At 49.6% G+C, this 26,368-nt stretch overlaps 12 protein-coding genes across 12 annotated transcripts; 5 read left to right on the top strand and 7 right to left on the bottom strand.

The window, feature by feature from the left end:
• Positions 1 to 444: 444 nt before the first annotated feature.
• Positions 445 to 2,571, bottom strand: BJY04DRAFT_89871 (casein kinase II subunit beta). The gene has a single exon (XM_073721263.1). It carries the CDS (start codon positions 1,833 to 1,835, stop codon positions 729 to 731), a length of 1,107 nt encoding a protein of 368 aa, XP_073569611.1. The 5' UTR covers positions 1,836 to 2,571; the 3' UTR covers positions 445 to 728.
• A 26-nt stretch (positions 2,572 to 2,597) lies between these two features.
• BJY04DRAFT_192988 (transcription factor domain-containing protein) lies at positions 2,598 to 5,464 on the bottom strand. The gene is made up of 5 exons (XM_073711843.1): positions 5,073 to 5,464; positions 4,944 to 5,020; positions 4,852 to 4,897; positions 4,053 to 4,791; positions 2,598 to 4,005 (listed from the first exon to the last, which is right to left on the bottom strand). Exons 1-5 carry the CDS (start codon positions 5,228 to 5,230, stop codon positions 2,740 to 2,742), a joined length of 2,286 nt encoding a protein of 761 aa, XP_073569610.1. The 5' UTR covers positions 5,231 to 5,464; the 3' UTR covers positions 2,598 to 2,739.
• A 331-nt stretch (positions 5,465 to 5,795) lies between these two features.
• On the top strand, positions 5,796 to 6,961 carry BJY04DRAFT_192983 (putative JmjC domain protein). Its single transcript, XM_073711842.1, has 2 exons — positions 5,796 to 6,787; positions 6,838 to 6,961. The coding sequence occupies exons 1-2, from the start codon at positions 5,846 to 5,848 to the stop codon at positions 6,856 to 6,858; spliced, it is 963 nt and encodes a 320-aa protein (XP_073569609.1). The 5' UTR covers positions 5,796 to 5,845; the 3' UTR covers positions 6,859 to 6,961.
• Positions 6,962 to 7,099: 138 nt separating this feature from the next.
• Positions 7,100 to 7,971, top strand: BJY04DRAFT_89615 (uncharacterized protein). The gene has a single exon (XM_073721260.1). It carries the CDS (start codon positions 7,152 to 7,154, stop codon positions 7,710 to 7,712), a length of 561 nt encoding a protein of 186 aa, XP_073569608.1. The 5' UTR covers positions 7,100 to 7,151; the 3' UTR covers positions 7,713 to 7,971.
• Positions 7,820 to 9,536, bottom strand: BJY04DRAFT_89734 (amino acid permease/ SLC12A domain-containing protein). Its single transcript, XM_073721261.1, has 4 exons — positions 9,228 to 9,536; positions 8,446 to 9,181; positions 8,022 to 8,398; positions 7,820 to 7,967 (listed from the first exon to the last, which is right to left on the bottom strand). Exons 1-4 carry the CDS (start codon positions 9,437 to 9,439, stop codon positions 7,928 to 7,930), a joined length of 1,365 nt encoding a protein of 454 aa, XP_073569607.1. The 5' UTR covers positions 9,440 to 9,536; the 3' UTR covers positions 7,820 to 7,927.
• Positions 9,537 to 9,923: 387 nt separating this feature from the next.
• BJY04DRAFT_219874 (uncharacterized protein) lies at positions 9,924 to 10,277 on the bottom strand (the record flags this gene model as incomplete). Its single annotated transcript, XM_073716717.1, has 1 exon — positions 9,924 to 10,277. One exon carries the CDS (start codon positions 10,275 to 10,277, stop codon positions 9,924 to 9,926), a length of 354 nt encoding a protein of 117 aa, XP_073569606.1.
• A 1,501-nt stretch (positions 10,278 to 11,778) lies between these two features.
• Positions 11,779 to 13,143, top strand: BJY04DRAFT_192975 (putative progesterone binding protein). Its single transcript, XM_073711841.1, has 3 exons — positions 11,779 to 12,284; positions 12,393 to 12,488; positions 12,558 to 13,143. The coding sequence occupies exons 1-3, from the start codon at positions 12,182 to 12,184 to the stop codon at positions 12,734 to 12,736; spliced, it is 378 nt and encodes a 125-aa protein (XP_073569605.1). The 5' UTR covers positions 11,779 to 12,181; the 3' UTR covers positions 12,737 to 13,143.
• A 1,713-nt stretch (positions 13,144 to 14,856) lies between these two features.
• Positions 14,857 to 17,998, bottom strand: BJY04DRAFT_208483 (NADP-dependent oxidoreductase domain-containing protein; the record flags this gene model as incomplete). Its single annotated transcript, XM_073713995.1, has 14 exons — positions 14,857 to 15,060; positions 15,201 to 15,339; positions 15,420 to 15,507; positions 15,584 to 15,665; positions 15,726 to 15,784; positions 15,840 to 15,860; positions 15,916 to 15,941; positions 16,065 to 16,239; positions 16,697 to 16,758; positions 16,805 to 16,858; positions 16,919 to 17,002; positions 17,111 to 17,679; positions 17,752 to 17,867; positions 17,935 to 17,998. 14 exons carry the CDS (start codon positions 17,996 to 17,998, stop codon positions 14,857 to 14,859), a joined length of 1,743 nt encoding a protein of 580 aa, XP_073569604.1.
• A 1,317-nt stretch (positions 17,999 to 19,315) lies between these two features.
• On the bottom strand, positions 19,316 to 19,643 carry BJY04DRAFT_89605 (uncharacterized protein). The gene has a single exon (XM_073721259.1). The coding sequence runs from the start codon at positions 19,523 to 19,525 to the stop codon at positions 19,358 to 19,360; it is 168 nt and encodes a 55-aa protein (XP_073569603.1). The 5' UTR covers positions 19,526 to 19,643; the 3' UTR covers positions 19,316 to 19,357.
• BJY04DRAFT_192955 (mRNA-binding ribosome biosynthesis protein NOP4) lies at positions 19,316 to 21,955 on the bottom strand. Its single transcript, XM_073711840.1, has one exon. The coding sequence runs from the start codon at positions 21,905 to 21,907 to the stop codon at positions 19,763 to 19,765; it is 2,145 nt and encodes a 714-aa protein (XP_073569602.1). The 5' UTR covers positions 21,908 to 21,955; the 3' UTR covers positions 19,316 to 19,762.
• A 134-nt stretch (positions 21,956 to 22,089) lies between these two features.
• BJY04DRAFT_192954 (DNA repair protein RAD10) lies at positions 22,090 to 23,641 on the top strand. The gene has a single exon (XM_073711839.1). The coding sequence runs from the start codon at positions 22,096 to 22,098 to the stop codon at positions 23,071 to 23,073; it is 978 nt and encodes a 325-aa protein (XP_073569601.1). The 5' UTR covers positions 22,090 to 22,095; the 3' UTR covers positions 23,074 to 23,641.
• Positions 23,642 to 23,645: 4 nt separating this feature from the next.
• BJY04DRAFT_192953 (uncharacterized protein) lies at positions 23,646 to 26,262 on the top strand. Its single transcript, XM_073711838.1, has 4 exons — positions 23,646 to 24,662; positions 24,713 to 25,005; positions 25,050 to 25,174; positions 25,224 to 26,262. The coding sequence occupies exons 1-4, from the start codon at positions 24,002 to 24,004 to the stop codon at positions 26,134 to 26,136; spliced, it is 1,992 nt and encodes a 663-aa protein (XP_073569600.1). The 5' UTR covers positions 23,646 to 24,001; the 3' UTR covers positions 26,137 to 26,262.
• Positions 26,263 to 26,368: the final 106 nt, after the last annotated feature.

The raw sequence follows: 26,368 nt of genomic DNA, 5'->3' as shown, positions 1-26,368 counted from the left end.
ATCGCTTGATTTCTTTTTACTATCTACTAAGATGATATAGTTGCCCGACGTCTAAAGGGTGAGCTACCGGGTTTCTCTAGGTCCTTCAAGGGGACCAGCATCCTTTTAAGAAATCTCGGTGTCTCTTTCTTTAACCGGCCTCCGTAGAGGCGAGCGCCGGCAGTATCTCAACTGCTGTCTTTTGGCACCAACTAGCTAGGATTGATTTGTGATAAGGTAAAGATGATGCCTTTTCTCGGAAGGTATATCGGTGATATCACTCTCGATATCGTGCGAATAAAATTATCCTCTCTAACCTTGCCATGACTGGCAATCCAGCCTACGGCCTCAAAGTGAGCAGGAACGCATTTACGAGAAGTCTTAACTCAGTAGGGTAGGCGCTTCCCAGATCGTTACCCCTGACCCATTAGTTATGCATACTACGAAAGGGTGTAAGTGAAGGCAGGGAAAGAGAGGTAGAGTTAACCTTGAAATTCTTGAACACCGCATTACATCCATAATCTTTCAGTGTATCTGAGCTTTGTACGTGCCTCGACTGGAACGACACAACGTTGAGGTGATGGTCATCATTGAGAAAAACAAGGAGATGACGCAAGACGCCTGAATGCAGGGTGAGAGCATAGAATGAGGAGGAGAACAAAAGGGATCGAAAAAAAAAAGAAACGTTACAGGAAACATGGAGTAGTATGTAGTATCGCGCAGCAGTTATCTCAGACAGGAAAAACAGGCTAACCCTCCACCCCGTTTATGTTCATTTGATCCGCGTTGTACCGCCGCCGCCGCATCGGGGCCTTCTTCCGTTGTGCTATGGCAGCGTTCGTGCTCTGTGCATTATCTCCTCCCATCGCTGCGTCGCCGTCGTCGTCGTAGTTGTGCAGCGCTTTGTAGTAAGCCATCTCGTCAAGTTCGAGAATATCCGAGGGCTTCATCCGTAACCACTTCATGCGGGGGCCGGATCTCGACCGCTCTGAAACTCGGAAACCGTAAATGCGCGACTCAAACAGCCTTCCTTCTCCTAGGCCAGGGCAGAAGTTTACTGTGCGCATGCCGTTGAGCTCTGCGGGATAAGCCGCACGGGGTGTGTCAGATATGGGCTGGTTGCTCAAGCCTGTTGAGGTCGTAGCTGTGGTTGTGGTCGTGGCAGTCGAAGGGAATGAGGATGAACGCGTGGGCGATAGGGTCGTTAGGGGCGGCTCGTAGCGGGGTCCAACATCTAAATCAGGGAATGTCATGAAGAACAGACAGCCGAAAGTGGTTCCAAAAAAGGCGCCATCGACGGAGTGGAATCGGCTATTAGGAGGCGTGTACAGGTCCTGGCAGCTAGGGCAGAAGAGTTTCACTGTATCATGGCCTGGTGTGTCGGAGCGGCCGACGGGGAGCACCTTGCACCCATTGCAGTGGACGCGCGGGCAGACACCGAAGTGCTGCATCTCGTATTTTTCCAACATCTGTTGGATACCCGGTCGCGAGGTGATGTATCGCTGGTGGATAAGTCCATATAGAAGCTCTGCAGAGCTCTCAATAACACTCAGATCGCTGGCCACCCTGACATGCCGACGTTCTCTCCGATAGCCGGGCGGTTTCTCATCGCCGAGTATCTCATCCTCCTCGTCTTCCTCCTCTTCCTCCTCATCCTCCTCTTCTTCGTCCTCTTCTGGTTCCACGTCCAAGATCATTTCCAAAGCTTCCTTGTACATCGGCACCTGCGACTGTAGCCCCGTCAGGTTGAAGTCATCCTCTATGAAATCTTCCGAGACCTCCGCGAAGAATTCATGGCCCATAGACTGGCAGAACGAGGAGATCCACGACTCCGGGGCGCCTTCGGACGACGACATATCGAACGAATCGGAAGGGACGGTGGAGGACGGCGTTGAAGCAGACAGTTGACTCAGATCCAGCCTATCTAGGCCGTCGGCCAACGCCGAGCCTATCTCTCTCGACACGGTGCTGGGAGGCAATTAGAATCGACAATTAAGCCGAGAAGTATTGGCGCAAGACAGGGAGACTAATGGCCTGTTGCTTTGCAAGCCCCAGGTTCTCCCTCAACCCTGATTAGAACAGGGAGGATAATGATACGAGCAGGCAAAGAAAGTCGGATGTGAAGGGCTGGGAGTGTGTATGTGGACCGGGCTTGGTGTGGTCAGAAGAGCGATGCTGTCCTCCTGATAAGACGAGGGGTCATGTCAATGTGCGGGACCGCTTGTTGTGCGATGGGGGGACGTTGACGCGATGAGCTCTAACCCCACACTGATCACTCTTGGAGGGTCATCCACTGCCGTAGAATGTCGTAGAGCGAGGACTGGCAATCGGAATTCCTCAATGCTGTTATCCAAAGAAGGAACACGATAGGGTTGGGTTGAGGGGTGAATTTTTCTCTGCGGGTTGGTGAGGCGATCGATCGACGGAGGTTTGACGGACCTCCGAATTAGCCTCGTGGGGCGGTGGGCAACGTCGATGGAAGTGAGTGGTCACTAAATCCGAGAACAACTGCAAGGACCGAAGAGAAAGCAAGTCAAGTAGTTTGATATCGTGCTGGATGTTTCTGATGGTTAAGCAATGAGCTGAATGAGTTTCTCGTAACAGCAAAGAACTAAGAGGCTGGTGACTCACGTGAATACTGCTGCCTTAGGCAGATATTGCCGCATGAGGTGTCTCAAATATAGAACTACATACTATATGTGCTTACGAACCGGGTATCATGTTATATATGAGAGCAATGATGATGCTCGAGAAGATAATCTAGAACAACTCGCGTATAACGCGAGCAAACTCCCCTTCATCACCTAGTATGCCCGAGAGCCCTTCTCCAGTATTTTGGAGCTCTCCCTCTGGCCCAACGAACTCATTGATTCCGTCAGTTGCTGTTGATGCCATGAAGTTACCAAATCCCCCGACAGCTTCGAACAGATTGGTTAGTTCATGGCTCATCTGCAGCCCATTCAGAGGGCTGTTTCCCAACTCATTAACCCCGTTCATTGGCCCGTACACCGACAGATCTTCTATAGGATGTCCGGCTAATCCGGCCATTGCAACAGCTGCCGTAGAGTGTGGATCATTGTTATCCGTACCGAAAGGCCGTAGAATGACGCCCAGCCGCTCACCGATCTTCCTAAGACCTTTGATAGTCTTCCACAGTCGTTTCGATACGTACGATTTGGTGCTAAATGTGTTGACAAGGTCTAATGCTTGGTAAAACTCGTCGCGTACTTGGCGATTGAACTCATTAGGGGCATGGCAAACTGCGAGGAAGAGAACTCCCAGCGCGGCAACGAGGAAGTAATTGAAAGTGATCTGTTGTGTTCGATAGATGTCGGAAGTCTGGTTCAGACGCGTGAGGATCCGCACGGTGTCTTTCGCCACATCGACTACCGTCTGAGCGTGCCCTTTGTCTTCAGCAATGCTAGTAGCGGAGTGGAGGACTGGTCGATAAATAAGAATGCGAAGTTGATTCATGCGCAAGTATAAGAGTATTCGTAGTCGCCGAAGGCCGCGATTCGCGGTCTCTGATTGTCTCGGAGTCTCGGAAGGATAATATTTGAGGGTTTCTGGTACTTGTTTATACCACTGTAGGACTTGATAGTCTAAATAACCGATCTCGTCTCGGCGTATGTCCGTGGTCCCGTCAGAGCCTAACCCAGAGTACCAAACCTTCGAGCTGATGCGGTTATAAGTAATCATGCATTTCAAATATGGTAGTGATGGGTCCTGTTTTCTGTAAGCATGTACTATACCAGCAGTGGAAGTATATCTTACCGGGTCAGGTAAGTTGGGATCGATATCCTCGTCTTGGATAACAAAAGGCAGACCTGTACCGAAGCTCCACCGTCGGTCTAGGCTGTATATTGCCCAGAATATCTTAACAATCTCCGGCCATTGAGCGTCGTTGGGAAAGGCCTTCACCAAGGCATCTCGTTTATGGAGACCCATCTCAAGGCACATGCGAGCCGCCATACCAATGATACGATAAGCCAGAGCATCCTCATCTGTATGAAAGTGGTACGTTGCCTGTCCGTGTTAGCGACTGGCGCATTACATCAATAGGAGACCCCAACCATTAACCCAAGGAGCTGGATGGTTTTAATATCCAGAGCGTCCCATATTTTTGACTCAATAACTGGCTTCGCGCTCAGATACAGCCGTTGACCAAGCTCACTCCGCCCGCCACCTTCGACAATGAGGGTGGTTGCAAGAACGAGTTTGATAAGGCTCGAGCTATCATCTTCGAGGCCATCTGCACCGGGCCGTACTCCGTTCATGAGCCCTGTGCGCATTGCCGCCTCCATAAATGTATAGAGCAAGTTGACCTGGTGAGTGATCTGTTCAATTTCAACGAGTGGATACATGATCCCTATCTCCTCTTCATACACTCGACATAGCCGTAGTGCCTCCTCTCTTTTAATAAGCCAAAGCGGATCCTTTGCCGGATGCATCGTCTGTTGGTTTAGAGGCAACATCTGGGGAGGAGAGGCTGCCGGGGTGACATGTGCTGTTGTTAAATCATCTGGAATGACTTCTTCAGCCGGTGCAATTCCCATATGCTGGAGGCTTGATCGAGCAACGTCAAAGTTGAAAGCCGAACTGGTTGGGCCGTGGAACCGAGGATGCCTTATGCGAGGTTTGCTCGGGGGCGGTTGCATGGGAGTAAAGACTTGGGCACCATCCCGAGAGAAGCTGTCAAGTGCTTGGGTATCGAAAGTGCTTTTGTGTACGCGGAGTTCATTGATGCTGTTAAATAGATTGCTGACTTGATCCTGCAGCGCGGTAATTTGATCTTTCATCGACCGGAACTCGCTATAAGAGTTATGTTAGATGAACACCGCATAAAGAAAACTACGAGCCTTGGAAACACACTCTGAGTCCTTGAAGTTATTATTACAGCAGTTAGGAGCATATCGACCTGGGACAAGTCAGCGATAGAAAGAAGCAGATATCTGGCGATTCACATTCAAGCTTCAAGTGTCCACAACGCTGGCAAGGTACTTGCCCATTGCACTTGATCTTTCGGCGTTTGCATTCATTGCTAAAATGATATTAACCAAAGCAACAAAAGTATAGGGTTGATTTGGGCCTACCAGGCAATGGAAATATAGCGATTCCGCTTCGATCGCGTCTGAGTTCCGTTGGGTTGTTCCGCCTTTCTCTTTGCGCTGTCACTAACCTGAGCGTCGGGCTGTTCTTCGGGCGAAGCTTGAGACAGAGACGCATCGACTGGAGACGGATCTGAAGCCATGCTAAGCGCAAATCCGGAGAGATTGATCCGGTCGTGCGTGAACGAGGTGGGAGGGAAGTGCGGAGAGATTCCTTGCCTTGGTCAATATTCGCGCGGGGTTCCGCCCCCAGATCCACTTTTCCGAGGTATACTTTTGGGAGGACTTGCGTCGTGCACAATGTCGAGCCCTCAAAGTTCAAACAGTTCCTGCTGTCTACTTGTAAAATCAGGAAATGAAAATGCCGGGTTGGCTCATCTGAGCCACAGCACCAGTATAGCCATCCGCTTCTCTATAACTTGTCAGGCAAGGTCGACATGCCATGTTCTGGTGCGGGAGATCATTGCGTTGGATTTGACTGAATTTTTGCATGCTTGCGACAACCCGAAATCCATCAAGTGTACAACAGCATACGCCGTACTCAATTCCTAAAGCTAATATGTATGGAGCTAACTATTGTGCACTGGCCTGGCCCTGGGCAGGTGCCGGCGAATGAAGCTAGTACGGATCGGGAATCGAGCTTTGACGCCGGGGCCGGTTCGCTCACTTTACAATCCCACCTCCAATTTCATCTCACATAAAAAACTTCTTGAGGGTATTTCACTGGTCGCGGATATCTTAAAAAAAAGAAATGCTTGATGCTTGGTAACCCACAGCTTCGATCGAAATGGCTTTCAACAGCCTTCCGCCGCTACGCCCAGCCTAGACGCTACAACTCCGCTCCCCAATACAAGTCCTTGGAGACCCTTGACGATGCCAGCATAAAAACGTTCCGAGAGAGATACTTTATTCCCGAGCGTCCTGTCCTCTTACCTCGTCGATCTTTCCGTGACCTTCCCGCTTACGAGCGTTGGTTCCGCCGCTTGCCAATGAAACCGAACGTCTCGCGACTGAATACCGACTATCTCGCAACACACGGCGCATATGCCCACGTTCCGCTTGAGCTCACGCAATCAAAGCCTGATACCTCGGATACGATAGGTCATGGACATGATTCTGACCTTAGTTTTCGCAAATTCCATGCCCCCCTAAGCCTCTTCCTCCAATGGATCGCCGACGCAGAATCCCAACCGCAAGGATTATCGCATCCAATGCGTCTCTATTTAGCTCAGTGCCAGCTTCTTGATCTACCCCAGGTCCTTCGCGATGACTTCCCAACACCCCAGATCGTCGCGCAAGCGGGCAAAGGCGACATCTACGACACCAACGTGTGGGTTGGGTACCCTCCGACCTATACACCTCTGCATCGAGACCCAAATCCGAATCTGTTCGTGCAGCTTGCAGGAAAGAAGGTTGTGCGGCTGCTGGCACCTCGACACGGGCAGGGGGTGTTCTCGCTGGTACGAGCACAACTGGGCCGGAGCGGAACTCGGGAGGCCGCGGCATTCAGGGGCGAAGAGATGATGCAGGGACAGGAGCGAATTTTGCTGGAGCGGACCGTCTGGGGCGAACAGGAACCGGAGGAACCCGAATCTAGTCATGCAGGATTCGAAGCAGAGCTAGAGGATGGTGATGGGTTGTTCATCCCAAAGGGCTGGTGGCATAGCATCAAGGGGACGGGGGAGGGTGTCACAGCTTCGGTGAGTATCTTGATTATTTTCTTAAAATATCCCTTTGCTGATATTCTTAGGTGAACTGGTGGTTTCGCTAGCTCGGTATATCCATAGTTCTGACAGTACGGGTTACTTTAGGTCTTAAAGCTTATTAAACTTAACTCTAAGCTATGCCACACCTGAGATAAGATGAAAAATCAACTTTATAATTGAATAAAATCATAAGCAAGTGTACATATAGAGTAGATCTAGTGACAGTGTTGAAACCTGCCTAGCTCCGCGCGGGGAGCATGGACCACTCCCGAAAATTCCAGAACCCCAACATCCAAGTTATATCCAAGCTCATCACCATCTCAACCTTATACAATAATTTCGATAAAGAAAAAATAACATGCGCATGTCCCGCTCAACAACCCTCCTCCACCTCCTGCTCGGTCTCCGAACGTCAACAACAGCCCCAGTAACAGCTCTATCGCATTCATCTCTCCTACACAAATCACCATCAACACCACTCCTCTCCTCCGCCCAGTGTCACGCAACAAACCTCTACCATCTATACCAATCTGCAAATCTGACAAAAACATACTCAACCTCCTCCTCCACCTCCACACAGGCGTCTACAATGTCCTCCACAAACAATCAAGACCCTCAACCTCAACCCGACCCCCAACAACAACCCGAGGCCTCTCAAACAGAATCAAAACCCCTGCTTGCCCTCCCCGACGCTGGCAGCGCAACCCATCAACTCGACGTCAACGGCGACGGGGTAAAGCTCGACCACCTGGGCCCCCTAATCGTGAATCAAGACGGCACGCTCTCGCGGATCGGAAACTGGGCGCAGATGACGGAGCTGGAGAAGAAGAATACGCTGCGGGTGTTAGGGAAGAGAAATAAGGAGCGGATGGCGAGGCTGAAGGCTGAGCAGGCCGAGGGTGCGGAGACGAAGGAGTGAATGGAAGGGGGTGAGGATAGACTTTGTACGATATTACGGGTTATGAGAACGGTTGAGCGGTGTGATATATTGTCAATATGGATATTTGGGAGTGTTCAAATGTGGAAACAAAGCACTTTTGTTCGTTTCAGTTTATCATATCTACCTACTTTAGGTATGGGGCTAATATAAGCTTCTATATACTGTAATAGACTTGTATACGCGAGTCTGATCGTCTAACTGAATAACCAGTCACCGAATCGGGAGACAATGTTACTGCGTATGTTAACAGGTTGTATTTCGGAAATGGGTTGGTTTGAAATGACATACCTTGGTGGTGTGGGCGTGTAATTTCTCGTATACTCCTCAATTTCTTCCACACCCGTAATAAGGTCAATCTCCTCGAATTTCCGAATAGAAGTCTTGTTGAAAATCTTCCATCCAAAATAAAGCACAGGGAAGACAAAGATCATCGTATACGAGAAGAGAAACGTCGGTACATCCCAGTTGCCTGGTAGAAAGACCTCATAGCCTCCCACGAAAGCCATGATGGTTGTGGATACCATAGCGATATATGCAATATACGGCTGACCAAGACTCTTGTACGGAAGAGATTCGCGAGGGATTCCTTGTACCATGCAAGCCTTGCGGAAGCGGGTATAAGTGAACGTGATGACGGAGAAGTTGATGAGTTGTGATGCGGTAACCTTGTTGATCAGCAGTTGTTCGGTTCAGATGGGCACTCATGACTTACTAGACTGACAATCCAATCCAACACTACAGAGGCGCTGTTGGAGACTTGGAGAAAGGAGAGAAGTGCAATCAAGAGAACAACAATCACACAGTATATGGGAACTCCAGCCTTGGTGCACTTTGTGAAAACCCGCGGAGCTTTACCATCCAGCGCCAGCCCAAAAAGGGTTCTGCTGGCGCAGTAGACATAGCTATTGCCTGCACTGAACACAGCCAGAAGAATCATAGCGTTGACAATGTGTGGTAGGATAGGGATGCCGAGGCGGTCCATTGCAATCACATACGGTGAAGCTGCCGCACCAGCAGCACCCCTCTCAAACGCCGAGGCCATTGTTTCGTCATTGTAAGGAACGAGTATACCGACACAGAGCGCACCAAGAACGAAGAATGTTGTAAGACGATAGAACATTCCGTTGTATGCCTTCGGAAGATTCCCTCTGGGATTTACCGACTCGCCAGCAGCCATGGAGAGGTAGTCAGGGCCGGCAATGGTGAAACTGGCGTACATTAGACAAGCGAGGAACCCTAGCCATCTTCCCAGGTCACCCTCTTTTATGTATGGTTGAAAAGCCCCGGGATCGTTCCAGTAGCGGAACCCAAACCGATCACCGATCGGGTTGCCACCAACCATCGTGATGAAGGTGAACAGAATTAAGCCTATACTGAGCAGAACTTTGCTAAGCGCAAGCCAGAACTCAGACTCGCCGTACCATTTCACAGCAAAGACGTTTAGAAGCCTACACGGATCAGTACTGAGCGGGCAACCTATAGAGGGTCACGCACAGATAGAGAACAATGATGATACTGATCATCGCAGGTAGAGGAATCGCGTCTGTCCAGTAGTGTATGACAAGATTTGCTGCAGTCACTTCGAAGGGAACCAAAGCAGCTTCGAATACGAAGAAGTTGTAACCGGCAGCGACTTCGAAAGCTTCGTCAACATAGCGTCCGGCGAAACGAATGAACGGCGAAGATATTGGCAAGTATGTGACCATTTCGGCCAGACCTAAAAAGCAGTGTTTAGTAACCTACAACCGCAAAGATCCCGCCTGGGAAGGATATATTGCTATAGCTGCAATTGGGCATTGGCGCGTTGGAGAGATGGAGTGTCCGCACAAGGCGCTCTGGGAATGATGTCGCTGACGGCGATGGTTCGAACTAGATGAACATGGGGTTTCGTACAAACAGTTATGCATAATATAACAGCGCACCTAGAAGTAAAATGTATAAGATACCGGAGGCTTAATGAACAGCAGCAAACCAGCAAGGATGGGAAAACACAGGGAAGACAAGAGTCAATTCGTCTAGCAGGTCATGGCAGCGTGACAGCGCCAAACATCCGAAAATCCTCGTTAAAGGAGCTGACATGCTTCGTATTCACATTGATTCCTGATCTTTAAGCAATTCCGTGCCGCCGATGGGACTTACAAGTCCATCCAAGGCTGCATAGGTGACTCGACTAAAAACAAGCAGGGGGGCTTACCATATCGTAAATGCTAGGAACAGACTCCCAGGGCCTCCTTTTGCCAGGGTTTGGCCTATCTGGACATATAGCGCAGTGCCAATTGTGCCTCCAATACCAATAAGCTGCACATGTCTGGGCTTGAGCCTTCGGTGCGTCTGATCATACAGCGGCTTCGACCCCTCCTCGATCGACTCTTCGCGGTTATCGATAACGGTTTGTTTCTCGGCGAGCAGGCTTTGGTTTCCAGCCTTTTTAGATAGATTGGCGGTCACAAGGTCAATCTTGTTGATAGAAGGAGACGAGCCTCCATGGGCTGAGGCGAGGCCTCTTTGAGGTACGCTTTCGAGGTCTGTACTCGACCTCGACATTGTTCGAAAAGAGTAGTGCGGGGAAGATGAGATAGCGTCAATAATAATGAAATAGGTCAGAAAGAAGAGAACGAAGAGTTGAAAGACTGGGAGAATGAAGAGGCAACGAAAAAAAAGAAAAAAGAAAAAGAAAAAAAACGAGAGAGTCCAAGCAATTAAATAAAAAGAGAAGCAGCGACGACCATCACCGTAGTATTTGCGCCGGGTTGGAGGCTTGCCGAAAGGAGGAATGGATCATTCCTCAGAGCAGTCTAGCTTCAGCAAAGCAGCGCAAGCGATTGAGCCAGTGGCCCAGTGTTGAGTTCCCCAGGTCATCCTGGCAAATCAAAGGACTGTATACCTCGCCATCTCCATTCTTTTGTCCGACTGTCCCCACTATCTACTGGATAGATTTGGGGGCACCGTTGTGCGCCGAGGTTGAATCTCGTGGCGGATCCGCACTGAGCAGGAGGCAAAAGCAATATGTCCTCCAGACGCTTGACTGGGCCAAGCTGGCCAGGAACGAGGTGATAGGATCGAGGAAAAGAAGGATACGAATCAACGACGAGACACTCGCAGAATGACGCCCGGCGGACTCGCGGGGGAATTCTTGTCTCCCTGCGGCAATTGATCCGCACACACGGCATCCTTTTGCGTCTAGTATATAGTAGGCACTGAACATGAATAATCTCTGGGGCGGGAAACTAATCAGATGTCCAGACACAATCAGATAGAATAATTTGAGCACCAGACTGCCCGGGAGTGTTGACTTTATCTGGAGAATTGTCGCGGAAGCCTGCCTCAAGCCCACGCTTAACCATGCAGTAGCGCCATGCTAGAGACCTGTGTCTTGCTTATTACATTTACATGCCCTCGCCGATCACGATCCATCACACCGGGAAATGCGATAGCCACCGCTCAGCCGATTGGCCCCTTTTGTCGTGGATTATTCCGTCTGAGATAACTGACGTCTCGTGTCGCATGTCTATCAGGCTTTAGTCTCCTCCAAAAGCCGAGTGCTTCACTACCTTTTGACTCTAGGACCGCGCGATATCATGAGACCGATCTTGTTGAGCGCCGCGACTGAGCGCATCTGGTGCAAAGAAACAAGCATTGTCTTCGTAATGGAGATAATGGGAGAGCTGGGTCTCCTCTGCGCTGGTAGACTCAACTGAGTTCGCCCGTTGGTGGGATCTATTATCCGGTTCGACGCACTCGCTGGCCGCCTCCGTAGGGTGAGGGAATCGGCGTTGTTGAGCGTGTGACTGCTGTTGTTGACTGGAGGACATCTTTTTTGTGAGAGGCAACAGAGATGCGTCTTTGAGTCCGACGGGGAGACAGATTCAAATAGCAGTTGATATCGTGGCACAAGCCGTGTATAACCGCCTCCGCATTCAATCACAGCATGGCTCGACTGTTGACGTCAATCTCTTGATTCGTCTTTCGGCCTCCAGAATCGAATACACAAGACACTGCATAAGTAGATGAAGAGCAAGCCTTTGCAGTAACTTTTCAACACTGTTCTTATGTTGAAAACATGTACTGACAGGATGCCAGGAGCTGAGCATGACAGACTGTTCGAGACCTCGGCTTTGCCAACCTCCTCAGCCGTCACGCAATGCTTGCCAGCCCGCGAGGATCCCTTAACAGACCTATGAAATAGCCTTGATTTTACGATTTGCAGAAGAATCGGCTCTCATTAAATTAGAAGAAGAAAACAACCCAATTAGCAGCAAGGGAACTCCCGGCTTCTACGTTTCTTCGGCCCCCGAAGCCGAACCGCCTGAAGTCGTGAACTCCCCCGCCTGCCCCGCGCCTTGCATTTTGTCAGGAACACAACTACGTACAAATTCCTTTCTTTTCCCACATCTCTCCAACTCTCTCCCCTCACCCACTTCAATTCACAACCCACCAAAACTGCCACAATGACTGGAACAGAGTCTGGTCGCTTTGCACCCAAGGTGCCTGTTCAGCTCGCCCCTCCTAAGGAAGACCTCATCACTGTGGAGGAGCTTTCAAAGTGCGATGGTGAGTTCCCCGCATGAACACTATTCACCAATCTTCCTGAAAATTAGTCGTGCTGTTAAGAAGCTTTCCATAAATCTTGAGGCTAACCAACCCTGTCTTTGTTTCCAGGCTCTGACCCTAACCTCCCCATCTACGTCGCCATCAAGGGTGTCGTGTTTGACGTGAGTCGCAACTCGGCCTATGGTCCTGACGGACAGTACAAAGGTGAGTACCCCTTATACCTCTTCTACTCAAGGTCGTGCATCAGCATAAACACTAACTAACGATAACTAGTATTTGCCGGCAAAGACGCCTCCCGCGCCCTCGCATGCTCCTCCCTCAAGGCCGAACAGTGCAGACCCGAATGGTACGACCTTGAAGAGAAGGACAAGAAGGTGCTCGATGAGTGGTTTACCTTCTTTAGCAAGCGCTACAACATCGTGGGAAAGGTGAAGCATGCCAAAAACCTCTAAGGATTCTGTCTTATGACTTTGGTCCTGTTTCCTTTTCCAAGCTCTTTCTGTCTTATACCCGTCCTTGTTACGATGTTTTATTCCAATTTACTCGACGCTAGTTAACTTCGTTGATGCCCCTCTCGTGCGTTACGGCGATCGTTGCTGTCTTCTACGGAGGTCGAAGTCTATCTACCCTACTCTAATATGAATTGTTGAAAGCTGCAATGATCTCTGTACAACAGTTGATTAGGATGTCTATGCTGTGTAGGTATGTGCGATGTAAAGCGAGGACCTGTGAATTCCCGCTTCGGGTTAGTTTTATCACTTTCGGGACAGCCTTCTGAGTCCTCATGTTACTTGTCGGCCTTCAACTGTTTCAACTGTATTCACCCCTCCAACTTTCTTTATCCAAGAAGAAGTCTGACCTACAAACCTCCAACAGGCGCCAACCATGGCTGATTGCGCGTTGCACCTGATGTCTGACCCACCTTCCGTCCTCTTTGTGCCGTCGCCCTGCTGTTGGGGTGCTCAGCGGTTTCACAAAGACAGTATTATCTACCCACCCAGTGAAGGTTCGAACAGTCCACCTTGCTACCCGAGGCTCCTGCTTATCAGTAATATCATCCATCCAGATGCGATCACCGGGCTCGAAAACGACTATCACAAGGCAAGCAACAGTAACGACAGCGAAGACTTCGATCCCACTCATCCAGATGAATTATTCGATGCATACGGAACAACTGCGAGGGTGGGAGCTGTGAAGCCTTAGAAGTCCCCTCAAGTGTGGATAACGGGTCGGACCTCGACGAAACAGGTCCAACCACATCCGAAGTTCGTGGGGTAGGCCCTGCCTATGATGATATTGCCACCGCGAAGCATCTTACTGATGGAAGCAAGGGTGGCTTGTCCGATACTTAGGGATCCAAGGGTCTGGTTGCTACCTGCTTGGTTAGCGAATTACAGACCGCGTTCTCTGGATGCAGCGCCCTCCAGCCTGTAACTGAGGCTACTCTGTGTAGCCCATTTAGAAGCTTCCTGTCAAAGGGTCACAATGGAGAGGAGCCCGCGTCTAACATGTTAGATTCCGCTGATGTTGCCACAGGCAGGGGCCCTCGCACCAGGACAAGAGCAAGAACAGAATCATCTTGTTTATTCCCCAACCGTCAACGAGCCCGGCCTTATTCAGAAGCCGAAGACACCCTTCGCTGTGACTTGATGGACAGAAGCCTTCAGTGGGAGGCTTGCTGGAAGGGATAGGACATCACTTCAAGGGCGTTGGTCGAGGAATCTAAAGTTTGTAACCCAGTCAGTGAAGTGTGTGACAACGAAGTTGGGCGAGATGGAGCGACTAGACGGATTTGTTGCGTCGGGCTGCTAGGGTGGTTAGGCAAATGAGGAACTTGAGAAGAATGGGCCTCTCCAATCCGGGACCGCCTTATCAAGATTAAGAACCTGGCCACTAGGCCCAACTCTGGCTTCAGCTTGCCTTTACCATTGCTGTTTCAAGCATCTAAGATTCTCCCCCGAGCCGCTTACCCTTGCCGAAACTTTGGCGACAGGTCAGCACCACACGTGGCCTCGCGTTTCCTGACGAACGATGAGTGGAAACAGCTCCTTGGACTACAAAACACTTTTCCTTAAGGCAGATGAGCAAAGGCAACAGGCAGAGGAACGAAAACAGCAGGAAGATGAACTGGGAATACAGGCGGAGGAGAGAGAGTGGTCACCGTTTTAGGCGGCCTTGAAGTCGACCCTTTAGAAATCTACATGTGGGAGAGTGGATGGTAGCCAAAGTGACTGCAAATTATTACCATCCCTTCACATTTCCAGCTGGCTCCGGGGGGAAGTACAAGCCATCCAGCACAGGATGCAATTTAGACGCGTGAAGCCATCAGAGCCTTAGGTTCAAACTCTTCCTAGGTCTGTCCCCTCCATACACGCATACCTTTATTAGTGATGGGACGGGACATCTTGGCTATTCCATCAAGATATACCTCACAACCCTCAAGCTAAAGTTATACCTTAATAGAACGTAACAACAGGCTCCAAAAGTCTGGAAAACAAAACTGCAGGAATAGACGCAAACACTAAGTGAGGCAACCAAGACACAAGCAACCGTCTCTGCGAGATTGTGGGCCTCAAATCGGCTCATCGGCGTTTTCGTCAAATATATTAAAGCCGATATGATCCATAGGGTCAAGGTAGCGTATCTCCCCCTTTAAACTAGCTATGTTCGATATGCTCTCCATATCGTTGTTTGATAGGTGTAACAGTTCCAGATTTTCTAGAATATGGTGTTCATGCACGCTTCTTGGAATCACAGAGATATTCCGCTGAACTATCTAGGAAAGTATAATCTGTGCTGATGACTTCTTGTAAGACCGAGCAATGTCCGCAATCTGTTTTTCAAGATGTATCAGAATCGAGTACAACAACAACAACAAAAAAGAACCAAACCAACAAGTAGGCTAGAGTAACCTACATCTAGATCGAATAAGGGCCCAGGGCAGCTTGCATTTGGATTGACTACTACGGCAGGTCTGCCACCTAGCGGCTGATGAGCCATGAGATGAATCTGCTTATCTCTGCAGAAGGCCAGCAATTCGGACTGCGGTAAGTACCTGTTCGTAGTGAAAGGCGGCGTCAGACTTCATCTCATAATGAGGATGCAGAGAATTTATTTTGCGGGAATATTTCTTACGGATGAATTTCGACCTGATTGACTGCAGGAGGAATCTTTGCTGTCTCAAGAAGCCTTCTCAGCTTCAAGATATTGAAGTTGGAAACACCTAGAACGTGTCAGTACCGGAGAGGCGTAGCCGGACCAAAGTGAAGTACTATCCGTTGGGCACCTTACCGATCCACCTTGCTTTCCCGTTATAAACGAGCTTTCCATGGCTGCCCAGGTTTCAGGATATCTACGAGACATGTGATAATCAATCACAGGCTGCAACAATCGCGAATTAGCAAAGCCTAGAACGCAAAAGTACAATGATTGATTGCTTACCTTGCCATTGGGATGGCGGTGAGTCGTATTAGCAGGCCCAGGCTTATACGCATGAGGAACTAACATGCAAATTAGAAATGAATCTCTCAGAAAGCAGAGAGAAGTCTTGAATACAGTGCATCAAGTATAGATCAACTATAGTGCAGTAGTTAGTGTACAGTGGAAATTCGAGGAATGATTGTGAACGCACCATAATCCATTTGTAGGGCCTCTAAGCTTTGATCAAGCGCTTTCTCAACATCAGACTCCTCGTGCCAAGTCTAAGCCCTATAGAAGGCCGGTAAAAAAGAATTGGCATATGATGTGACTAGAATGAGAAAATGCAGGCTGGGCGCTCACAGTTTCGTTGTAATGAAAATCTCGTTTCGCGGAATGCCACTTTCTCTAATAGCGTCTCCCACGTCAACCTCGTTTCCATAGGCAGTTGCAGTATCAAAGTGCCTGTAGCCTTTGCTCAAGGCATACAGGACAGCTTCCTTGACTTTCCCATTGCCAGCGTCACCCTGGTATGTACCTAGGCCAATTGCGGGGATTGAAACGTTGTTGACTTGGAAAGACGTGGGAAGTTTGTCACGGTTTTCCATATTTATTGCTGTGGCAGAGAGATCGCTAGAGAGTATAACAAGTCAGATACCCAGGAGATGCAGTGTGAGCAGAGCTTAGTCCCTTGGAGATATTGAAATGCCTCTTCATGCGCGATTAATTTACTGGGACACAGTAACCCCGCACGAAAAGTCACAAGGTTCTTGACAAAATCAGTTGTTTTCCGGTGTAGTGCCAACGAAGCTGTTACTCATTTCGAGGGTCAAAGTTTGCAGAACAGAAAAGACCAGCGTATTATGCCTCGGATATCATCTGAACCGCACAGTATTGATGATAGGTCGTCTATCTCTAGACTTCCTATTAGTTATCAGGGAGTGAAATCGCTCGGGGCGTGTCTGTCATATCATCAACCTTTCAAGGCTCATTACCCAGATACTCTTCAAAACCGCGGGGATATTTCTGGACGAGCGTCTTCATCCCATCAATAACCCTGGAGGCATTAGCCCAACTTCGCAGACTGTCAGCTGGGTACCTACGAGTCACGAAAACTACCGACTTCTGGGAATAAGGCGGCGGCTTGAAGGTTGAATCTTTTAAAGACCGTCAGTTTATGAAACATACAGTCTTTCAAAAAGAGAAGGGTCACTCACAAACTATATAGAGCGTTACAGTCATCGTAGTCTTCCTCAGGCGCGGATTTCGGGACATAAGAGTGATATGTGTTGAAATATCTTCTTGAGAACTTATTTCGTTCAGGCCGTCAATTTCCAAGTTCATCTATGTTTTCTCTTAGCAGAAGGATTTCGTTGCTCCAGAGAGGTTGAGGGCCAGCCAGCGTACACTCGTTATGGGCATAAAAGGATGATGGATCAAATATCAGCGGGCGATCCGTCGAGGTGTCTATTGCCGTATTACCACACCACAGATCTCCATGAACCAGTGCTGGCTTGGTAAGCCGTCCAGCAGTTTCTAGTGGTCGAAGTAGTCGAGGAATAACCTTTTCAACCATTGCTGCTTCCAAACCTTCCAGCGCGGGCCATGGACCACCACGTATTATGTTCAGCTTTATCATGTGCTTGAAACCGTTGATGAAGAATTGCTCCCAAGTATCCGTGTAGGTATTGTCCTGCGGGAGGTCGCCGTTGTATGTCGCGATGTGAAAGCCAAATTTGCCATTCGGTGCCTCGCTCTTCAAATGCAAGTTTGCGACTTCCTTGCAAAAGTCCTCGGGCTCGGGAAGCTCATCTGATAGTTCGTGGAATCGACAAAAATAGTAATGGGCTCCAGGTAGCTGCTTGAAGGAGCCCCAGCCAATTGCTTTCAAGGAAAAGTCCCCCACGACTGCATGAATCGCGGTTGTGGACTCGAACTCTCCTCTCAACGCCTCTCTCCCATGATCGCCACGCGACACCTTGTAAGCTCATTAGGACTACTCATCCAGAGAGATTCGCTTGATCAGGAAAGTGAAAATAGTCGAGCTCACCTTCATAAAGAAGCTTTCCCAAATGGCGTTGTCACACACATCGATACGGAAGCTAGACGCCCAAGCAGAAGAGCCGTGGCTAGTCACGGTCAGTGGTCGATTGAAGAAGGGTATCTCTGGAGGCGATAAGTGAGCGAAATAGCTCCAGCAATAATAGTCACGAATTGAATAGCACTGATATACCTGACAAGATGAGCGCATCAATGGCAAGTCTTTGGCCAGCACCACTTTCAGCTTCAAAGTCCATCATTAGACTTTGATTGCAAATATCGTTTTGGTCGATGGGGGTAATGTGCTTTTGGTTCCCTTGCGCTTTTCGAGCTGAATTGCAGACCAACCTTGGGTTCTGAATCGCCCATTGTAAGTAGTCAATGACCCCGCTTCTTGGTGTCACCTATATATGACCACTAGTCATATAATCCTTGATCTCTAGCTAGTGATTGATACGCGTCTTTGTTACGAGCCGTGAATAACAAAACTTTGGCCTGGATTGAATATCTGGCCCGGGCCAGAAAACTACAGACCCTTTATTACATGGTTAAAGTTTCAAAGCGTACCTGATGTGACATTCTGACTGCAATCACGCAAGACAACTATTCGTTGACTTTGAACTTCCAAGAGGACGAAAGTAAAGAAGAATTTTGGTCCTGGGTTGAGATCGTACTTGAAGCAACAGGCCAATATCTACCAGCGCAGCCTCCCACGAAAGCTCTATCCGCTGAGGACCACTCGATACTTGCCGTCAGCTATAACAGCTATAGAGGGGGGTTATTATACTTGATCAATGCAATAAGGAAATCTTTTATTGGGTGCTGCAACCGTGCCCCAGCCACAGCCATGGGTGTCTCTAGATAGTACGTTGTTGACGCTTTAGCATTTAATTCGAGTCCCGAGATTAAGGCTTTAGTTGTTTCGTACAGGGTTTCGTAAAGGGATGGTGAGTTTGTAGTCTACGATTTATGGAGCAGCGACCTGCGCTATCAAACCCCTGACATCTTCGCTCACAGCATGTCTTGCTCTCCAAACAGCAGGACGCTGGTGACTGGAAGTTCCCGAGGCACAATCAACATCTTTAAATTTTCCAGAAGGCACAAGTCTGACTCTTGTATATCAAATAGACACCTTTGAAGATTGTATTCGCGGAATATCGTTCAGCAGCAATAGTCAGCAATTCGCAGACATATGAGGCTCTCAATGTTGGGTCTGGGAGCCCACTGTCCTCGTAAGCGATGGATCAGATGAAGGAAGCCAAAGCAGGCTAAGTCAGGCAAATATGGTGAAACCCAGATCATGCAGTGTGCTTGAGGGGTCGTTTTGGCGGCGAGGTGCCCGGGGGGCGACGGTTTAGGCATGGCTGGCCCCTAGCAGGGTGAGCGCAGAACATGCTATACAGCGACATTTTTTTCTACTATCTGAATGGAGAGGCAGTACCGGGAGAATTCTGGTAAACTATGTATCGTCCACGCGTGACTTTCTCATTATCAACGAACACAAATTGCTTGTCATAAGGCGCGGACTTTGAAGAGTGATTACTGTGCAGAATTTATTTAGCATTTTCATTGTCCTTTAAAACATCATTTGCTCCTGCTTAACATAAGGATTAGCCTTAATGCCTGTATCTTCTAATACATTTGATCATTTCATAGAGCGCTTGATCAGACGGGTCGACCCTGGGGTAGCTGAATCTGGCCGCGAAAGACGCCTTCTTCGGCGTCGATTTGGTCGTGAGTTGAGAGGGACTGAAGCTCGCTGAGATTGAGCGTTCAGCGTTCATTTAATACTAACCCAGGGAGGGACTAAAACACTTGACGGGTGCAGAATAGTGGTGTGAAGCATGTGGGGAAGTCAACCTTGGAAGAAGGTTGCTGATTGCTGTGAGAGTTACGGTTGAAATGCGGCCGATTATGGCCCCAGTAGCTGTCTTTTTCGGCGTCGATTTCACAGGTCCTCACATTCTAGTTGTAACTCTTCCAGCCCAACTCCACGTAATGAAAGAACGACGACCGAACGACTACTTGCGAGACCTCCGCTGCATCCTTTTCTTCGCGATAATACGATTCCGCTTCGCGAGCTTGTTCTGCTCTTCTGAATCCTCGCCCTCACCCTTGCTGTTCTCGGGCCGCTTCCTCTTCTTCCCGTTCGGTGTTAAATCATTCTTCTTGGAGTCTCCCTTTGGGGCAGCCTTTTCATCCTTCTGGTCCTCATCTTTCTTCTTGAAGTTGCGCACGCGTTCTTGGAGCTCACTGCGGCGCTTAACGACCTGTGCGTTCTCAATTGCAAACTCAACGATCAGTCTCTTCTTGCGATCCTTCAGATCCTCAGAGACATCCTTGGGAGGAGCGATGGCGTGTCCATTCAGCCATCTCAACCCCATAAGCGCATGGCGATGGGTATAGTACTCAATGAAACCGTATCCCCTGCTTCGGCCTGCGCCGCTGCCCTCGGTAACTTTGCTTCCGTCGCGGCCTTCGAAAACGATCTTAGCCTGGCGGACAATACCGACAGCTTTCTTCTTTCGGATGTTCTCGGCTTCTCGCATTTCTTCTGATGCACGGTCTGATTCTTCCTTGGAGAGCGGCTGGCGGATACCTTCCTTGACATCCGTGGCGAAACCGACGACGCCCTGTCGGGCAAGTTGCTTAAGGTCTTTAGAGGTGATATGACGGGGAATGTTACGAACAGAGAGACGGGTGAGACTGAGGTGGAGGGAGGGGTTTGTGCGGATGAACTTCTGTCGTTGCTTATAGCTGTCTTCGCGCATCTTGACTTCGTTGGGAGACAGGCTTTGGTATAGGGTTGAGTTGGGAGAGATTGTTCCTTCATTAAGGAGGTAAAGGCGTCGCTTGTCGGTGTCGCGGACGAGACGCTTTGAGACGCCTTCTTCCTGGAGTTGTGTTGCTCGGGACTTGCTGACGGCACGGCTGAGCTGAAGAACACGGCCGTCGATGGTGTAGCGGCCTGAGGGGTCGGCGTTTTCGTTTTGTAGGACCGATTGTTTGATGAGAGCGCCCTTCTTCCCTTTCTCTTTCTCTGCAGGGTTATGGTCCTGTTGTTTTGGTGCACCTTGAAGGCAGGCTTGCGCGTTCTCGGGCTTCCAGAAACAGACGAACCCAGTACCGCGGGGGCGTTCGGTCTCATGGTCAACAACAATGCGGGCATAACTGAGGGGTCCGAATTGGGTGAAATGATCATAGAGCGACTCGTCGTCAGTTGTGAAAGGTAAGTTGCGAATGAAAATAGTCGAGGCGTTTCTCTCGTCCTCTTTATTTGCGGCGTCATCAGCAGCCTCGTCCTCTTCGTCGTCTTCATCTTTGAGGTCGTCATCATCTTCATCTTCATCATCCTCGCCGCTCATATCTTCGTCTAGTTCGCCATTATCCAAGCCCACGCCTCCAGCGTCTTCCATGTCGACATCGCTCGACTCTTCCTTGACCTCGGCTTCTGGGGCCTCCTCCCTCTGCTGGGTCTCCCACACTTCCTTCTCCACAGCCCAATCAACCGCCAGCGTCCTGCCATCAACCTCCTTTCCGTTCACGGCCGCCAGGGCCTTCTCTGCATTTTTCTTCCCTCTCAAGACAACGAAACCGAACCCAGCTAGTTGAGTGCCCTTCTTGGGAAGAGTAACAAATTTGACCTTTCCGAAACTCCGGAAGTGTACCGCAAGATCCTCGGGCTCCTTGATACTCCACGGCAAATTTCGTACAATGAGCTTTGGTGGCTGTGTATCTCCCCCCCTCTGTTGCTCCTCCCTTTGCTTCTTGCGCTCGACTGCAGCAGCCGACGGCGCACTTTTTCCAAGAGCCTCATCAACTACACGCTGACGGGGCTGTGCATATTCAACCTTGATCTTCTTTCCTTGGAATGTAGACCCATCCAATTCCTCTAGAGCAGACTTAGCATCTTCGACATCGGCAAAGGTCACAAAGCCATAGCCCTTCGACTGCTTCGTCTTCGGATCAATGACAACAACGGCATGCTTGATCACGTAGGACTGCGAAAAGTGTTCGGCAAGGCTTTCGGTCGTCGCAGATGCGGGAAGCGATCGGATGAACAGTTCTCTTCTCGGCTTGTTCGCTGCGTCTTCTTGGGATTTGGGCTCGTTAGATGTTTCCATGGTAGCCGCAAGCGCTTCAACAGGCGTCTCCGGGCTGGTCATATTTGCGCTGTCAAACAAACTGCGCAGCTGAACTTTTTTTTATCTTTCTTGTTTCTGGAGCAAAATCCGCGGCAGAAAGAAAAAAAAAATCCAATTTGGCAAGAAATGGATCTAGGCGGTGAAAGCGGCTGTATCTCCGATTAGATAACGTTCGTCGTCATTCTTGCTCAGACATACAGCAAGCGACGATGGCTGATGATTTCGGCGACGATGATGCTGACTTTGAGTCGGTCATGCGTGCTGAAACTACAAGTTCTAAACGCTCGGCAGCATCCCCTCCGCAGCCGGAGGCCGCACCACCATCCAAAGTGCAGCAGCCGAAGCCACAGGCTCTTCCGACCAAGTCTGGCCCATCTGCGATTCTGGTGTCAACAAGACAGAAAGGGAACCCAATCTTGAACCATATCAAACTCATACCGTGGGAGTATGCGGATATACCAGCTGACTATGTTATCGGAGCCACCACATGCGCGCTTTTCCTGTCGCTCAAATACCACCGACTTCATCCCGAGTACATCTATTCACGAATCCGCCAATTAGCTGGGAAGTACCTGCTACGCGTACTTTTGATCATCGTCGATATTCCAAACCACGAGGATAGTCTGAAAGAGCTATCTAAGACATCGATTATCAACAACCTTACCCTTGTACTTTGCTGGTCTGCCCCCGAAGCTGGCCATTATTTGGAACTTTTCAAGTCCTGCGAGTACTCACAGCCGACTGCAATCCGCACACAGCAAGCCCAGTCCTATAAAGACTCATTGGTGGAATTTGTTACAGCCCCTCGAAGCATCAACAAATCAGATGCCGCCAGCCTTATATCTACTTTCGGTACCTTACAGAACGCCGTCAACGCACAACTAGAGCAGATCAGTGCAGTACCTGGCTGGGGTGAAAAGAAGGTTAAGCAATGGTGCAATGCCGTGCGCGAGGATTTTCGGGTGGAAAGAACGAAGGGTTCGGTCGCGCCTAAGCGGGCCAGTTTTGGCCAAACTGCGTCAAGGCCGGCCAATGACGATATCGTTATGGAATCAGCCCACGATCCTGAGTCTGGAGGTCTTTTTGTGAGCCAAGATGACCCAGTACTTCCTCCACAACGAGACGGCGAGAAATTGGATGAGGGTGTTGCAGCGGCGCTAGCGAGGCTTCGGGAAAACGGCGGTTGAACAAGGAATCGGACTCAACTTTATATAAGATATGCAACGATGGAAGCCTCCGAATCCCGGGTACTAGGCCTCTAATACGGTCTAGTATAGCCCTAAACACGGGTTCAAAGTCACCAGCGCTGTTGCTGCAAGGCATCATGCGTGGCTCTTATGCCGCATGGAGAACGCTAGTACGAGACATTGTCCGCGAGACCAATACCAGCAGGGTGAACATGTCGGGTATTGTCAGACTGGGGAGACTGGGGTATTGTCCGGAACCCCTGAGGGAAAGACCCTAGCGGGACTCGGTGTTTCGACGACTTCTCTTCATCTGTGAGGCTTTACTATAGAAACTCTAAAATGAAGTCAGATCTGTAATCCGTGGCAGTGAGGACTCTGAAGTGTGGCACTGTGACTGTGAACAGAGCATAAACCTTCTGGGCCAAGCATTCCCCATGGGGACGATCGTTGCGGAGTGGAGCATAGCTTGAAATTGTGTACATAAGAATGCATATCGCACCTTTTGCTTCGGAAGCTAAAAGACGACGACTCGGCTGTAGGCTGTCAGCCAGCGCATGTCAACTCCGAGATTCATCTTTTGAAGCTTCACGAGCCACGAGCGACCCAGAGTTACTCTTACAGCTGAGTCAGACATTCGACCACGATCCTAGCATCACGTGGAGAATGAGGGGTAGCTCCAGAAAAGGAAATCGGACAGACTGCCAACATTGGGCTTGCTTGCTTCATCTGATTTCTCATCAACAAGTCCAAGTCCATGCATCAGCGATTCTTGCGCCATACGCCAGCCACTCCACCAGATCACGCTTCCCGCCGGCGGCCTGCGATGCTTTCGGTTGTCTAGCGCCTATCCCCCGACTGAGTTTTCTCCACACCTCGTCGGTATAGTCGCCACTGTCCTGCAGCTGGTTGGCGGCCCGATCATGACACGATGGGCGCGGGAGATAAGGATGCCAGGTTGAAAGAGTGGTCCGATGGTTCTGACATGCAGCCGTCTCTGTTGAGCGACAACCCGGTTTCAGGAGTCTCGTTGGCGTGCGAGTCGTCAGTTACCGATATTAGTGCTCCTGCTGTCCCTAAACCTAAAACGAATCAGCAATCACAATCGACCTCGCAATCTAAGAGCTTTGAGTTTGTGCTCGTGAATGACAACGAGTCCCGCCGCCAGGTCCGCCGTCATGCTATGCGTCAGTATATGCACCAGCGCCGACTGGACAGCATTGCGCGTCTCGGAACGGCCCGTGTGCCTGCTGCTGGTTGGACAGCCCGTTTTGCTACTGATTCATCGTCTGCGCATCCAAGCGACGAACCGGTGGGTCATGCACAAAATGGGGTTTCTATCGCACAGGAAAAAGGCTCTCCGCCTACCGATGAGGAACAGCATAGTAGCGGGAAAGGAAAAGGCAAAGTTCCCTCCCGTCGAGCATTGCCGAAAGCTCCAAAGGTCAAACGCGAAGATACTGGCTTTGCTCTTGTTTCGAAGTTTCAGCACACTAGTCCACCGATAGTGCCTGACCGCAATGCGGCCCGGGATCCTTTTAGTTCTTATCCAATTCCTATTTCGGATGTAGACCACGAACTTATTCAACATTGTTAGTGGATCCATCTTATAGCGTGTTTGAGTAAGCTGACCGGTCGGTAGTCGTTGTGACATACCCGACTATGATGTATAAGTTTATTGACTCCGCTGCAATTGACTTGAACCCTATGAAGGACATATTCCGCCATTTAGCTTTGCATGATGATCTTCCATTTCAGGCTATGCTCGCGATAGCTTCGAAACATCGAGCAGGGGTAGAAGGGAAGAAGGATTCAGTTCAGAGTCTTACTCATAAGATGCGAGCGCTGCGATTGATGAACGAGCGCATCAAACAGGATGCTGAAGGCCGCAATGATGGAACAATATACGCAGTGGCTACAATGGCCGTTATTGAGGTATGATAGATTAGCCCCAGTTGTTGCATTTCTGACGTCCGAAGAAATGGTCCAGGGACGCATCAGTCGAGCGTACGCATTTTGGGGCACTCGCCTCCATGATTAGAAATCGAGGCGGGATGCAGGCCATGCATACCACCAGCCCTTTCTTAGGGAAAGTTCTGTATTGGTACCACCACCATATTCTTTATAACTTCTGGCCTACTTACCATGAATAGGGTGGACTTCAGCTGTGCCCCAAACGCAATAGTAGGCACTGCGCTTCCCTGGACTGGCGCCATCCCAGACACCGCACCTACTGGTTTTGATTTTCTCAAACCCGACATCCACCTTCCGATACCTCATAAACCGAGGACACATATAGAAACAGAGGCCCTCTGTGAGCAATTCCGCGCGTGCGAAGATTTTCTTGGGTTTTTCCGCCACCTACATGAGCTCGAGCGCACTGCTTTAAATTCGCCTTCTACACTAGCGTCTTCTACAGTACCACCTCGCCGGAAAAGCTTCACAGCAGGCACAAAACTTCATTCCATCATCACCGTTCTCCCATACTATGACCACGGAATACGCGACGCGGGCTTCATCGACGAATATACCTGTATGACATGTCTCTTCTTCCTCGCCGTCGCCCTCTACCACAGTTACACCACCTTCACATCCTTCGACTACTACCTCAACTGGCTCGAACGTCAAGTCGACTCCCTAAATTCGTACGAGAACCCCAGTATCACCTCCATCCTATGGCTCTTTCTTCAGAATGGCGGCTTCATCCCAGGGGAAGAACAAAAGAACTCTGGCGCAAGATGCTGGGTCGTCTCGCGTATGGTCCGTACCGCAAAGCACCTCCAATTAAAGCAGAACGGCCGGATCTGGATTACCCTCCTACAGGTCCTTACAGATTTCATAGTCACGCAACAAGAATGCGCACTTGCCGAGGAGTTCGTAGACGAAGAGGCACTCTCTGCTCGAGCGCAGAAGAGAGACTCAAATCGCGAGAATGACTATATCTGGGACGAAAACGAGATGCGCAGAGAAATACTAGGTTCGAGGACTCCCGCACAGATAGAAGCTGGACCGGGACAGTTCACGAACATGGGGGTGGGGGACGCAAACATTCCTATTCTCACATAAACAGATCCCGATCTACTGGTATATACAACTTCACTTTCTTTCGTGTATTTCGAATGTCTCTTGAATATGATGTGGGAACGACTAGCTAACCACGACGACGTTATAACTAACTTTTTTTACTTTTTCCCTTGGATTATTTCCTAAAACGTAGCCTTCACTACGCTTCTGCTACAATATAAAAATGAGCAAAGATCATCAATAGTTATAGGTCAATCTTCCGCTTCGTATGCGT

The sequence above is a fragment of the Aspergillus karnatakaensis genome (genome assembly GCF_047715665.1).
Source record: "Aspergillus karnatakaensis strain CBS 102800 unplaced genomic scaffold BJY04scaffold_35, whole genome shotgun sequence".
NCBI lineage: Eukaryota > Fungi > Ascomycota > Eurotiomycetes > Eurotiales > Aspergillaceae > Aspergillus > Aspergillus karnatakaensis.
This window is presented reverse-complemented; position numbering and strand designations above follow the sequence as displayed.

Excerpts from the sequence above, each read along its gene's own strand:
- BJY04DRAFT_89615 (XM_073721260.1), top strand. The coding sequence starts at position 7,152 with ATGCGCATGTCCCGCTCAACAACCCTCCTCCACCTCCTGCTCGGTCTC.
- BJY04DRAFT_192988 (XM_073711843.1), bottom strand. The coding sequence starts at position 5,230 with ATGGCTTCAGATCCGTCTCCAGTCGATGCGTCTCTGTCTCAAGCTTCG. Across the intron at positions 5,021-5,072 it reads CGCTATATTTCCATTGCCTG|CAATGAATGCAAACGCCGAA; the intron begins GTAGGCCCAAAT and ends ATATCATTTTAG. Across the intron at positions 4,006-4,052 it reads TCCAGCTCCTTGGGTTAATG|GCAACGTACCACTTTCATAC; the intron begins GTTGGGGTCTCC and ends TAACACGGACAG.
- BJY04DRAFT_192953 (XM_073711838.1), top strand. The coding sequence starts at position 24,002 with ATGGGCGCGGGAGATAAGGATGCCAGGTTGAAAGAGTGGTCCGATGGT. Across the intron at positions 24,663-24,712 it reads CCACGAACTTATTCAACATT|TCGTTGTGACATACCCGACT; the intron begins GTTAGTGGATCC and ends ACCGGTCGGTAG. Across the intron at positions 25,175-25,223 it reads TTAGGGAAAGTTCTGTATTG|GGTGGACTTCAGCTGTGCCC; the intron begins GTACCACCACCA and ends TACCATGAATAG.
- BJY04DRAFT_192954 (XM_073711839.1), top strand. The coding sequence starts at position 22,096 with ATGGCTGATGATTTCGGCGACGATGATGCTGACTTTGAGTCGGTCATG.
- BJY04DRAFT_89734 (XM_073721261.1), bottom strand. The coding sequence starts at position 9,439 with ATGGTCACATACTTGCCAATATCTTCGCCGTTCATTCGTTTCGCCGGA. Across the intron at positions 9,182-9,227 it reads ATCATCATTGTTCTCTATCT|GCTTCTAAACGTCTTTGCTG; the intron begins GTGCGTGACCCT and ends TGATCCGTGTAG. Across the intron at positions 8,399-8,445 it reads TGGATTGGATTGTCAGTCTA|GTTACCGCATCACAACTCAT; the intron begins GTAAGTCATGAG and ends CTGATCAACAAG.
- BJY04DRAFT_89871 (XM_073721263.1), bottom strand. The coding sequence starts at position 1,835 with ATGTCGTCGTCCGAAGGCGCCCCGGAGTCGTGGATCTCCTCGTTCTGC.
- BJY04DRAFT_192955 (XM_073711840.1), bottom strand. The coding sequence starts at position 21,907 with ATGACCAGCCCGGAGACGCCTGTTGAAGCGCTTGCGGCTACCATGGAA.
- BJY04DRAFT_192975 (XM_073711841.1), top strand. The coding sequence starts at position 12,182 with ATGACTGGAACAGAGTCTGGTCGCTTTGCACCCAAGGTGCCTGTTCAG. Across the intron at positions 12,285-12,392 it reads GGAGCTTTCAAAGTGCGATG|GCTCTGACCCTAACCTCCCC; the intron begins GTGAGTTCCCCG and ends CTTTGTTTCCAG. Across the intron at positions 12,489-12,557 it reads TCCTGACGGACAGTACAAAG|TATTTGCCGGCAAAGACGCC; the intron begins GTGAGTACCCCT and ends AACGATAACTAG.
- BJY04DRAFT_89605 (XM_073721259.1), bottom strand. The coding sequence starts at position 19,525 with ATGAACGCTGAACGCTCAATCTCAGCGAGCTTCAGTCCCTCTCAACTC.
- BJY04DRAFT_192983 (XM_073711842.1), top strand. The coding sequence starts at position 5,846 with ATGCTTGGTAACCCACAGCTTCGATCGAAATGGCTTTCAACAGCCTTC. Across the intron at positions 6,788-6,837 it reads GGGAGGGTGTCACAGCTTCG|GTGAACTGGTGGTTTCGCTA; the intron begins GTGAGTATCTTG and ends TGATATTCTTAG.